The 14,031-nt window shown below is 32.9% G+C and overlaps 2 protein-coding genes across 3 annotated transcripts in view; both read left to right on the forward strand.

The window, feature by feature from the left end:
• The first annotated feature begins 1,176 nt into the window (after nt 1–1,176).
• Nucleotides 1,177–12,556, forward strand: LOC105110122 (serine/threonine-protein kinase tricorner-like). Of its 2 annotated transcripts, none has more exons than XM_011005053.1 (13): nt 1,177–1,685; nt 2,355–2,529; nt 3,152–3,235; nt 4,915–5,156; nt 5,291–5,531; nt 6,103–6,182; nt 7,244–7,328; nt 8,341–8,472; nt 8,590–8,703; nt 9,492–9,536; nt 11,090–11,174; nt 11,816–11,869; nt 11,960–12,556. In XM_011005053.1, exons 1-13 carry the CDS (start codon nt 1,510–1,512, stop codon nt 12,088–12,090), a joined length of 1,644 nt encoding a protein of 547 aa, XP_011003355.1. In that variant the 5' UTR covers nt 1,177–1,509; the 3' UTR covers nt 12,091–12,556. The 2 variants fall into 2 exon arrangements, with proteins under 2 accessions (XP_011003355.1, XP_011003356.1); XM_011005054.1 differs by having other exon boundaries at nt 1,178–1,685; nt 11,819–11,869.
• LOC105110121 (transmembrane protein 258) overlaps nt 12,393–14,031 on the forward strand; it is a 13,118-nt gene continuing 11,479 nt past the window's right edge. Inside the window, exon 1 of the mRNA XM_011005052.1 lies at nt 12,393–12,403. The gene's annotated coding sequence lies outside the window, so the exon portion shown is untranslated. The remainder of the gene's footprint in view (nt 12,404–14,031) is intronic.

Raw genomic sequence — 14,031 nt, forward strand, 5'->3', positions numbered from 1 at the left:
GGCAAGTGTACGCCAGGAAAAGACGTGGGGGAGAGAATTTTATTCCATTGAACATGTTTCCACTTGCATAATTTTTCCCTCGTTTATTTATCTTGACATTATTATAAAACAAATTCTTTTCTTTTGATAATCTTTTCTTCCATATAGTCAGCATAAAAACAGAGGTTTATATATATATATATATATATATTCAATTATTTAAATGATTGTGTATGCTAATTTTCTTTATATATAAAAAAGACACATACCATTAGTTTTTTCCCTTAAAATCCTTAGTTTTAGTTTTTAACAATACTTATTTTCCTTACTATTTACTCTAAATTTACAAGGGTAAAAAGATGATAAAAAATATATCTTATAAATTCAAGAATTGTACGAATTTTATAGATGATCAAAAGTATGTTTTATAAATTCAAGAATTGTACGAATTTTATAATTAAAAAAATATTCTTATAAACTATTATAGTAAGTGAAAACGTATTTCATAATCATCAAGCTCTTAAGGAATTATTTGTCATCTCATTATTTTGATATATAATTTTAGTTAGGTAAACAACAAACAATAAAAATTTATTTATAATTATTAATTGTAATGGCCATTAAATTTATGCTTTCTTCATCAATTTATTTTTTCTTCGGGAAAGCATAAGAAAACAGGTTTGTAAATTAAAGAAAGGTAAACAAGAGATATATTTAAGTTTCCTTAACAAAATCTTCAATAACTTTTTGTTTTTAAAATATCATATATCTATCATGAAAATCTTTTTTCCTTATCTTATTTTATTCTTTAATTTTCATCTTGGTTTTTTAAGTTTATAACTAGGAAAATAAATGAGAAAAAGAAAGGGAATAAAAAGAGGATTTTGAAGCCATTTAACCCACATCCTGCTCATTAAGTCACATATAGGGATTTCATTGAAAATAAATTAATTTAGGGTCTAAATTATTTTAACAGTAGTATACGAGGACCAAAAAAGTCCAAGAGAAGGACTTAGTTGTCATAAAAATAAAACTAGGGATAAACTAGAAATTTCAAAAGTATTGGGGAGTAAAATGAATATTAGAAAAAAATTTCATTTTAGGCAATACTTGGGTGTTATGGGCGAAAATACATAGCATAGGACCATAAAAGAAACGAGGAAGAAATTGTTTAGCCAAGTTTTCTCAACCAGAGAGAGGCAAAGGCATGGAGATCACCTATAAAACAAAGGCATAGTACAATTTTCCTTAAAAACAAAGAAAAACAAGCGCAGCATGTCGTCAGTTGGGGTGGGTCCAGAACCATTCCCGTAAGTCGGATCCTCCACGTGTTGCAGTTCTTGTTTTTGTTTGAGGTGGTCAGATGAGTTAGTTCCCTGGTGGCAAACATGTAAGAAAACTGAGTCAGCTTTGCTTCGTTGTCACAATCATCAAAATTCACAAAAACCAAACAAAAGGCATAAATTTTGGAGAGAAAAGAGCATATCTAAGAGAGACAGAGAAGGGGCCATCCTCATCATCATTACACAAATGGAGGAGGATGATCGTCTTAACAAAGCGAAGGAAGAAGAGGAGGAGGAGGAGGAAGAGGAAGGTGGGGATCAGGTGGGGTCGAGCTTGACCTTGGAGAGGGTAGCTGCTGCAAAGATCTTCATTGAGAATCATTACAAGGCTCAGATGAAACACATCCAGCAACGCAAAGAAAGGTTTCATTTTAGTTTAAATAATTTCCTTGGAGGATCGATCCCGTTTAGGATTTTCTTTTCCTTTTTCCATTCTAATGATGTTTTACTTAAGAAGTTACTAGTTTTATTATTATATTGCTAATTTTTCTCTGCGTGAAAAAGCAATAACAACTTTAAAATTGATAAGTTGGGCAGCAAATTCGAAGGATGGAAAAAGAAAATTTATTTCAATTTATCCTCTATAAATCTATGGGATTAACTTTCACCATTTCCTCCATTTCTGAATGCTTAGGTTCTGGTATTTGGATTGCCATTTAAATGTGGTAGATATTGTGAATTTCCATTGCCTTTTCATGAGCACAATCCTCTCACGAGATGTACGTGGGTCATATATATTGTGTTTTCCATCAACATTGATCAGTCTTCCATGGATGCTTGGCATTTGGCTCCTTGTTTAATAATCATTCTAGCACATTCAGACGCAGACATTTCCGTGCACTAACTGTATCATTTTGTATGCATTTTTGTTTTTCTTCAACTTCTGTATGCTTTTTTTTATTCTTTTTTTTCTTGTAATGAGTTATTGTCTTCGTCCAGGTGAATTTAATTTCTTAAAGAAGAGGTAATGATTGTAGGTTCGGGTTATTGATCTGGATACATTCGTTTCTAACATGATATTATTGATTGCAGGCGCTTAGAGCTGAAAAAGCAGTTGGCATCGTCCCAAGTTTCTGAAGAGGAACAAATTAACATACTGAAGGATTTAGAGCACAAGGAAACACAGTATATGCGACTTAAAAGGCACAAGATTTGTGTTGATGATTTTGACCTTTTGACAATAATAGGCAGAGGGGCATTTGGAGAGGTTAGATGTATGCACTGACTGTATAAGCTTTGTTAGTACCTACATGAGAAGTATTGTTGTACCTGGCAACTAACAGGCGACAATCTCTCACCATTATAAACTAAAATCTTGTCCTAGTTATATAAAATGATTATATTCTCTAAATCCATGGGGCACATATTTTCCTTATATTGAAATTTGATTTCTCCCAAAGACTGGTCTGCTTGTGGATAAGGTCTCAGAGATCACTAAAAAAAACTGAGATGAAAAGGCAACATTAAAGTCTTGTGGTGGTAATAGTGGCAAAGCCATTAAATGGTGTTGATGGCTCTAGTGAGGCTTTTTTAAAATGAGATGATATTTTTTTTTTTAATTAAATCCCGTGCAGTTTCATGTAGTCATTCTTCTTTGATATTTTTTTCTCATCTTCAATAATTTGTTCTCTACATCTCCACCCTTTAATATTTTTTTCTAGACATTCAAAATAATGTTGTTGGCTGATACTGAGAATATAACATGCTTTTCTAGGGTACATTTAGTTATAAAATCACACTTCCTGGATTTATTTTATTTCTTGTATATTATGAGGCTTCTATATTTAAGTGGTAGACTATTAAAGTGCTTATATTTTATTATTTTACAGGTTAGGTTATGCAGGGAGAAGAAGTCAGGCGACATCTATGCTATGAAAAAGTTGAAGAAGTCAGAAATGCTTAGTAGGGGGCAGGTGAGATTGAAACTATAGAATGTTTAACTCTTTCTAAAAGATGCACTTAAATTTTATGATTTTACTCTTTAATTTATTTGTTCTCTATTTACTGGATACCTGGGTTATGGTATTGGTGATGCCTCCATGCTTGAGTCTGTCAGTTGTTTTGTAACATCTCGTGCTTCATAATTTACCAAGTTAATAATAATGAGAGACACATCATGGTCAAAAGAATTTTTCAGATAAGGTGGACTCTTGGTACATAATAGGTCCACAGGTTGGACATAAAAAAAATTAGAGGGGAAACAGAGGATTAGCTAAGGTTGTTGTTAATATGAGACCGAGTTTTTATCATCTTTGTTACACCTCAGGTGCATCATTTACCGGATGTTGATTCTGATGAGGTATCTGGTGAACTTTTTCATGCATTCATTTTGGAATTATGATTGAGACAGTTGTGTAGTTTCATTTCAGGCTTATCTTCTTTCTTGTGATTTTTTTGAAGACATTAATGAGAAAATCTCATTTCATTTGTCAGTGTCTATGCACTGGCATAACTGTTCAATTAAGATGATGTGGTTTGCTGAATGTTGATGCTTTAGGCACCTCATGTTATCTGTTATTGCTTTCAATTTCCGAAGAGGATCTGTGAAGCCTCTGTAGTTTGTGATGTGTCGATAAGCTAGTCTCCTAGGATTTGAATGTGGAAACTAGAATCATATGCTTTTTAAGCAGATTCATAGTACCCATTTGGCATCATGTTTATGGAGCCAAACTACATTTTCTTTTCCAAAGGCTTCATATTTCATATTGAATTAAATGCTTATATTCAAAACATCTCCTTTTCCTGAATATAATCTTACTCAAAAACTGTGATTTGCCGAACCATAAGAAATCCCACTTTCTCCAACTACAATCTATGCTCCCATTGCAAGGGCAAGTTCACCCCATTAACTTTCATTTTATCCAATTTCATCCTTGTAAACCATGAATCCAATAACATTAACTGTTGCTCTCTAGTCATTGAATTTACATCTATCCATCATTTTTTAATATGAATACAAATTTTCTAAAAACTAAAAAATTGACGCATATGTTATTGAAATATAAGTTGGATATCATATTCTTTGCCATGAGGGATACGCATATGTTATTGAAATATAAGTTGGATATCATATTCTTTGCCATGAGGGATGCTGATATGTTATTGAAATATAAGTTGGATATCATATTCTTTGCCATGAGGGATACGCATATGTTATTGAAATATAAGTTGGATATCATATTCTTTGCCATGAGGGATACAAGTAATATATTCTACCAAAAAGTAACTATAGGTATATCGACATCTAACAAAATACTAAAAATAAAACTAATTTTTTTTTCATTAAAGTTAAGTTAGAGAGGACTTATTCTGTATTTTCCATTACACTTCAACGGTTGTTTTAATTGCAGTTTTAGCTGAACTGAGATAAACTGAAATTTTTAGCTTAACACAGTTTTTGTAGAAAACAAATTCCTCCACATACTTTTGCAAACAATAACTGCAACAACCAATAGTGGGTCCTTACTGTAGCAAGTACAGTCTGTCTTTAAATTGTAATTCCATCTAAAGAAACTCATTTTAACTTGTATTTAGTTCATATCAATTTTCTTGCATGTCTCATATGCTTGCTAACTGTGTTCATATGCCACAGGTCGAGCATGTCAAAGCTGAAAGGAATTTGCTTGCAGAAGTTGCAAGTCACTGTATTGTGAAACTATACTATTCTTTTCAAGATGCTGAATACTTATACCTGATCATGGAATATCTGCCTGGAGGTGACATCATGACCTTGTTGATAAGAGAAGAGACTTTGACTGAAACCATGGCTAGATTTTACATTTCCCAAAGTGTTCTTGCTATAGAATCTATTCATAAACACAACTACATTCATAGGTCGGTATTCACCTGAAATAACATTTTCAGAAACATATGAGGAACTGAAGTATCTTAAATTGCTTTATCTTTATTTCTAAGATAATCTTTTGCCCCAGCTTTCTCAATGACAGCCATATGTATATTTTTTTCAGAGATATCAAACCTGACAATCTATTGTTAGACAAAAATGGTCATATGAAGCTCTCTGATTTTGGTCTTTGCAAGCCTCTTGACTGCACAAATTTATCAGCTATAAATGAAAATGAAGCACTCGATGATGAAAATTTAAAGGAATCCATGGATGCTGAGGGACACTTTCCAGAAGCTGGTGGAAGGCGCTGGAAAAGTCCCCTTGAACAACTACAACACTGGCAGATAAACAGGAGAAAATTGGTATTCAATTAAATCATCGTTTTCACTTTTCAGATATTACAACTATGTCATTCTTTATGTCTTCAATTTGATTCCAGGGTATCTCTGATGAACACATTCACAAATTTTTGCAGAAGGAATTATAGTAACACTACATAATTAAGCAACAAAATCTACCTCATCTAACATCCTTTTCTTCTTTATAGTTTGGATTTTTTAGATGCTTTAAGCTTTAGGATTAGGATTTTATGCTCTAAATGTGTGTGCATATGTGCAGTATGCAATTTTATTTGTATTTATGTGTGTGGGTTGCATCTTTTTCTTCCTTTGGAAATGAATCCTTGCTTAGGACCACTGCTAAGAACAAAAATACGAGGTCAAAGGTGTAAATGCACCTTTCAAAATTAAAAAGGGTGTGATCCTATCCAGCCATATTACAGGGGTGATTTATCAGTTTATCTTTTTGATGCTACATGGCAATAATGTTATTTACTTTTCATCTTCTCATCATCCGTAGTTTATCCATTCTAGAATTTCTATCATATAGAGGTCTTATTTCTGAGGTTCTTTCTTCACTTTGTTTGAATTGCAGGCCTATTCCACAGTCGGCACACCAGATTACATTGCTCCAGAAGTGCTGTTGAAGAAAGGATATGGCATGGAGTGTGACTGGTAAGTAAATAAGGATGAATTTTACTTTCTCTTGTAACTTGCAAAATAATTGATTGCATTTTTGTTTATGTTCACAGTTGTAGCTAAGCATTGGAATAACTCATCTAAAGCATTTTTCTTTTCATGTTTTTTCAACAAATTCCGTTCAGAAAAGGAAAAAAATTTAAAAAAACGTGGAAACATGACTAATTACGCTATAGCCATGGATGACATGTCTTGATTACTGCTGTGGTTGTTGCCTATGACCAACATGATGCTGCCATTATCACCACAACCACGGAGCCACCATTAATGTCATCCACCATCACCACTGCCATCACTGTGCCTTCAACATCACCTATGCAATTTTAACATCACATCATCACTCTGATATCAACACCACCAATAACACCAACACCATGAGTTTTCCTGGCCTCTCATGCTACCATCACAACTGCGACAACTTTGGTGTTATTGCTGTTATTGCCAAAACCATGAATGCCACTGCCCACTGCTAGTCTGAGACCATCCACTGTCATCAATACCATACTATTATTTCTTCATCACAATTTCTCTCCATTTCTAACTATGCAATATCTATTATCTGACTTTCTTTTCTTTTTTGATAATCAGTTCTTCCACTTGCCTAACTTTTAGAACATAGGATCCTAGTTCATAGAAAAATATAACTAAATTATTTATCCTTTCATACTAGAAGAACTGGATCATCTAACAATTCTTATTTTATAGGGAATTAGCTTTTGTTCAATTTGATTGATGTAAGCTCTTCAAATTAGGAGTGGACTCAACATTTGATGATTGAATATTTGTCTGAAATTCTAGCACTCTTTTTCCTCTGAATTGCATAAGCTTTTTGCTACTGGTGAAATTTTTTGCATCATTCAGAAAGTCAGATCATTGTCGCCCCAATTAAGAACTATTCTTTCACTACAATTGGTATGTTTTTTTTCTTCCACAACATGTCAATAAGGGCTTTATGATGCAAAACCTGTACCATCATGCCGTCATTGAAATACATGATTATTTAAGTGAAAATAAATACCTATTTTTCTTTCTTACAGGTGGTCTCTTGGTGCAATAATGTACGAGATGCTAGTTGGTTATCCCCCATTTTATTCTGATGATCCAGTAACAACTTGCAGAAAGGTCCGGTTGTTATTTTCATTTGTTTGATTTCTTCTCTTCCAGTTGAACCATGACACCTGGTTAGCTTTAATGTCATGCAGATCTATTTTGATATTATGAGAGATACTCTTCATTATCATATTATTTTCATTTTGGTGTCAATGTGTGTGATGCTGTGTTGTAACATGCACTTACATTCTGCTTTTACATGCACTGTTTTTTTAATTTAACATCAACTTGTTGATTTCTAGAAAAAAAAATGAAACCTTGTGTCGGCAATGCTACATGATATGCACTCCATTATCATATCATCGTGCGGTTTGGTGCCTCTGTGATGTTGTGTTATAATATATACTTGGATTTTGCATGTGCACCACTTCTTCTTCTTTTTTTTAATTCGTCATCCAAAGAATGAAATCTTGTGTTTCCTATTGAAGTATTGTGAACTCAACTTGAATTAACTAAGCTTAAATCTCCCTTTTTTTGAGGCAATTTTTAGAAATTAACTTCTTTCTTATAACTTAACCTAAGCTATTTTTGTTCTACCTTTTCCATTTCTATCCCATATACCTAAATGTTGTCCCTCTTTCTCTTTGTGAGATGTACAACATTCTTTACTGTATTGCTATTCTTTCAAGAGACTCTACCAAAGAAGCTTTTGATTTTTCACTGGAAATTGATAAACCACTATGTATTTATGATATCATTTGGTTGGCCTGGCTGTTCATGATAGCATTTCATTGTGATCTGTAGTTCATAGGGACTGCTTTAATTACATCGCATTGGGACCTGGACATCTTAGGATAATGTCCCTTTTGTTGTTGCTGCTGGGGAAGAAGCAACATGTTCTTGATATAGTACTAATATGAAGAACTGTTAAAGTACTCAAGCCTCTTGTTTGTTGTTTATGTACCATGCAGTTACTTAAGAATACTGTCGTATAGATATCTATCGTTTCCCTCTAGTTTTCGTGTTTATCTAGTACTATTAAGAGTCGCTTTAACTCACTGAGATGATAACTAATGTATTCCAGATTGTGCATTGGAGAAATCACCTAATATTCCCAGAGGAGGCAAGGCTGACACCTGAAGCAAAGGATCTGATCTGTAGATTGCTTTGTGATGTCGATCATAGGCTTGGTACTCTGGGGGCAGACCAAATTAAAGTATACTTTTGTATTTATTCCAACATGAATACTTATATTCTCTCTGTTTTGTTTTTTTAAAGTTTGACTGTAACATCATTGTTCTTCCTTGCATCTACTAACACTGATTATTATCAGGCTCATCCTTGGTTCAAAGATATTGCATGGGACAAACTTTATGAAATGGAGGCAGCATTTAAACCAGAGGTCAATGGGGAGCTTGATACACAAAATTTTATGAAATTTGATGAGGTGAGCTGTTGCATATGGCTCTTTCCCACTTTTAGTGAGGCCTATCGATGTTGATACATTAGACTCTTATCTGAATTATCTCATTTTCTTTATTTTATGAACTTCATATGATAAAGGTGGTGTGCTGAGCTAGCTTTCTTAGTGGAGTTGTGGACTTAGAGTCCATCTTCTTTGAGATTCTGGTGAGGAAGCGGGTTGGTATTGCTAGGGAGGATGCATAACTCAAAATAAAAAATAAAAACCAATAAGCTAGTTTGCCCCTGTAGTCATACACTTGGTTCCATTTTAGTCACTGAAGAAGGATTCAATATTACCCACTTCATCTCTTATTTATAGCAACTGGGTCGTGAGCTTCCAAATTGATAACTGACAGCAGGATATGCTTGTTCTTACATGAAAATTAATATGGAGTTCTAAAGTTGTGTGAGCTCCATGAGTTTTGATGTGAATTCAAATTTTAAGGCTTCATAACACATGAATTTAAATTCTATATAGATGTCAACTGTGGATTTGATGGATGATCTAACTCGAGAGGATAGAATGAAACTTCACTCTGTGTTCTCACTGCTTGTGCTTGGTACTCGAGAATTTTCTATTTGTGCACCTCAACTAAGCTCTTTTGCTCATGAATGTCAGGCCTTCTTTGTTTACCCCTTTTGTAAACTTTAATGCTTATTTCTCTTTTCATTTCAAGAGATTTTCCTTGACATTTTCATTTGGTTATCTGTGTTTGTGGTACAATACCTTTGTAGAAGTGTATTTTTGACAGAAATTCTTTTTTGAGATAGGTTGAACCCCCGTCAACAAGAAGAGGATCTGGACCCATGAGGAAGGTACCTGTCAATCATAAATTTCTGCTGTTTAAGTCAAAGTAGTTCATCATAGATAAGCCTAATGAAACATCACAAACATGTCTGTCTTAACCGATAGTGAATGGTCATTGGGTTTTATGTTTGGAGTATTCTTAGGGATGAGATGCAAGTATGAATAAAGTGAGGGCTAAAATGATTAAATTAATCTGTATAATGGAAAGGATGGAAACAAGCCATAGTGTGATGAAAAGTTTAGAGGTAAGGTAAAGTTGTTTTGTGGGGTTTCTAATGCAATTTGGGGTTAGATTTTTAATTTTTTTAATATAAAATTTGGACTTTAACATAGATTTGCATAGTGAGCCACTTTGATGCTTATGAATTTACTGTTTTAGAGGAGTCTAAGCTTGCTTGTTTTCAGAGACTGGAATATTGGGATATGGATTGATGTTTTTCACTTTCTTATGGTTTTTTTTCTACTTTTAAGGCTTACCCTTTACGTTTTCTACTTTTTTGTTCCTTCCAGTCATGTATATTATGCTTACATGCAATCAATATGAGTGAAAATTATTATCTGAGGAATATAATGTAATTGACTATACATAGATGACATTATATTATGGACTTATTGTGTAAAACACAATTACATTGAGATTATTGAGTGAAGTTTCAATCCACCTGCTCCAATTTGGTAGGCATGTTTCAATCTCATTGAAATTTGGTACATCCCTCAAGAATTTGGTATCTCATGCTAGTCTTGATGTGGATGAAGAACATCTAAATTGGAAATTATGATAAATTAATACACGGACCTAGTCCATCACCTAAGATCATGGACCAAACCAATAGAACTATTACAAATAATTAAATTTGTTGAAATCATCTAGTTAGTAAATCATATTTGGAGTGCAAATTTTTTTCACATTTAATAGCACATTTATAATTATGAAATGAAATAATTAATAATGCATCCATCACAAAATGACTAGGACAAATTTAGTGATATGTAAAAATTCTATTAGTTTGGCTCATGATGTTAGGAGGTGGATCATGTAATATTGTTTTGGAAAATAGAATATGATTTTTTTAGAAAACTATGATTTTTCTGGATTCTTGGTAGTTGGTACTATTTAGGAATGTTAGTATTTAGTTTTTAGTTGTTAAAATAGGAACCTAATTTATTTCATTTCGTAGGTTTTCCTATTCTTATTGAGAGGAAGCCTTTAATTTTTTCCAATTTTCTTGCTACAATTAGAATTTAATTTTCTTGTTTCAATTTGGTTTGGTTCCTATAAAATGTGCACCCTTGTTAGACATTCTAGTTATGTTATGATGCTTTGAATATTGAATGATCAAATATATTGAGTTTTTAGATAAATATTTTTTCTATTGGGTATGTGTTGTTTTTGTGTTCATCAATTGGTTCTACATAAAGTCTTTATTGTCATCAACTTGCATCTGGTCATCTTCAAATCACAAAGCTAACCTAATTTGATGACGCTCTAACTAGTGATATGCTTCTTAGTGTTTGTGGTTTATCAAGGCATGTTAATCATTTCCTACAACCTTTTTGGCAGACAATGTTGAATCCTCAAGATCTTAGTTTTGTTGGTTACACGTACAAGAACTTTGATGCTGTGAAAGGGCTACATCATTCTTTTGGTATGAGAATTTTGCATAATCCTTGTTCAATATGCTATCAGCAAAAGATTCTTATGACATTGTATGTTTGTTTGTGACGTCAGGATTCTCATGTTCATGTAGATAGTCATGCTTATAAACGTCATGCAAATACAATCATTGTTTGTACCCACACTAAGCTACTTCCGAATGTAAATGGAAAGAAGTTGTGTCCATCTTTACTCAATTTATAGATGCACATGATTTTGCTAATTGGGTGGCCCCAGTCACAGCTAGTTCTTTGAGGTTGCATTTGGTTAGTGTCTGATGACAGAAGAGACAGACAAAAACATTGAAGACATAGAGACAAAAACATTGAAGACATAGAGACAAAGATATAAAATAAATATATCTTTGAGTGGTTTCGAAGTGAATTTCTATACTTTCAAAACAAGAAGTGAAGTACAGGGAGACATGTCCTTGCTATCTTTGTTTCTCCTGTCTCAAGATAATAACCCTACCTAAGTGCTTTCCTTTCTTGTGGCTTCAACTACAAGTGGAATTCGAAGGGAAAAAATGATTGCAGCCTGCATTATTTTGTTTGTAGTTTTGATGGACCTGCTTTTGCAATTGTTTCTTATGTGACGGTCAATTAAGAAGTTTTCTTTATTGTTAAACTCTAGCAGACGTGAAGAGAAGCTCATTACCGAGGCAGGCATCCACCGATTCTTGTCACAGTAATAAATCCAATTCAAATATTAAGCAATTGTTTATACTTTTCTAAAGAACAGTGCTTCTTACTTTTTCTAAATGTTGATTTCCATCAGGTGATTCTGCAGTGGACTACTCATCTAAGGACTCAATTGGTGACTTACACGCACTGACTCTTTCCTCATCAGTAGATGCCTGTCACAGTGAAGAGCTGTCCAATTCCTTACGTGGAAACCATCTGGCATAATGGATGCAATTCCCTGTTGTGAAGGCGGTGGGTCTGCCTCCTTATTTTTTAGTCAGGCACGGCCCAAAGATGCATTGTTAACGAAGCTTGCCATAACGTAGTGTAAAAGGTTTATAAATTTGCAGGAAATATTGGAAGGACTTGTGCAAAACCGATTGAGGGGAAGTTGGTAAAATAGTTGTAATCAATTTTAAAGGTTTCGGATCTATGTAAAAAATGACAGATTATACTGTGGTTTTGACTGCCCAGGTTGGCAGGCTAATAGTATATGCCTTCTCTTGTGGCAGTTTAAGCCTTCATTCTCTGGTTTTGTGTCCTTTTGATGGTCTAGGAAGCGGGAATGACCCTCAGTTGTGTCGTGGACTCCAGCTTATAGGTATTGTACGGAGAGCCATTGGCCTTTTTGTGTCTGAAATATACTAAAATTTTATTCTCACTTCTATAAAGGATGTGATCCCTTTCTGGGGGTTTTTTTTATTCGACAAGATTTAATGGATCAATTCTTGATGATTCTCTTTCAATGAGAAGAAATTATACTTATAATTAGGAACTTCATTTCGAGCAAGACCGATTACAATCTTGCAAATCAAAGACTGTAGAGATTTTTACTTGATTTTAAGAAGTTAAAAGAAAAAAAAAAAAGGAAATGCCTATATTATAGCTTAAGAAAAAGCGATAAAGATCAAGAGTTTTCAGGAAAAGTGATAAATAAAAGTTGTAAGTTGCAATAAAGAAAAGACGCGAAAAAATTGCAGAAAGCTTGTGAATAAATTATGCATATAGAGCAAAACATCATTTCCAGTTGTTGGTGGATGACTTCTAATATTATGAAGATAAAATTTATATAAATATAAATTTTTTATAAAAATTGTTTCATGCAAATAAGAATTAGTACACTATATATTTCTTGTTTGCACACAACATTCCTCGTAGTTGTGTATGTTTTTATTAGACTACATTCATTAATTTAATTGTTAAAGAATCATGTTCTACACAAAACTTAGTTGTTGATCACTATTATGAACTTTGATCCACTGGATATCTTAACTTACTTCACTAATTGGTGATTAATTTCAACTATTATTGGCTTGCTTGAAAAGTAATAGTGAATAACTATTGTTTTTAATCAATGCATAGATGAATTATTTTTGGTTAAACAATGCTTTTATGTCTCTCAATTTATAATAAATGAAGAAATATTAATCCATATTTTTTGCTTAAATCATTTAACATTTTGATCATGAATAACATGGAAAATGGAGCGTTGTTTTTTTTGAAATGTTAATCATACATCGCTTTCAATTATCAGCAATGCTTCATAAAGCATAAATGGGGAATGTCTTGGTTAATACCAAAAGGAATTTATGTTGAAAGAACACGATCTTTTTCCCACATTATGAGAGAAAGACTTTCCTTTCAGAATAACCATGTAAATTTAAATATATAAAAACAATCAATTCCAACATAACCTATTATTGTTATTAAAGACTACATTAAATGGCAAAACATGATGCAATAATATTTTGATTTTGATCATGAATGACATAGAAAATTAAACATTGTTTTTTGAAAATGTCAATCATATATCACTTTTTGACATGTTTAATTAAATATTTTTAAAATAAAATATTGTCTAGTTTTAAACGTGACGCATAGGATGTTAACTATACATCACTTTCAATTATCAGCAATGCTCTATGAGGCATAAACGAGGAATGTCTCGATCAATACCAAGAGAAATTTGTGCTTAAAGATGACAATCTTTTTTTCCATAGACATTGAGAGAGAAAGATTTTCCCTTAAGGATAACTATGTAAATTTGAACATATGAAAGCAATCAATTCCGATGTGGCTTATTACAGTCATTATAGGATTATTTTATTTTAATATATATTTATTTTAATTTTAATCAAAGGATTATTTTATTTAAAAGTGGGTCAG

The sequence above is a fragment of the Populus euphratica genome, unplaced genomic scaffold, assembly GCF_000495115.2.
Source record: "Populus euphratica unplaced genomic scaffold, PopEup_1.0 scaffold240.1, whole genome shotgun sequence".
NCBI classification, from domain to species: Eukaryota; Viridiplantae; Streptophyta; class Magnoliopsida; order Malpighiales; family Salicaceae; genus Populus; species Populus euphratica.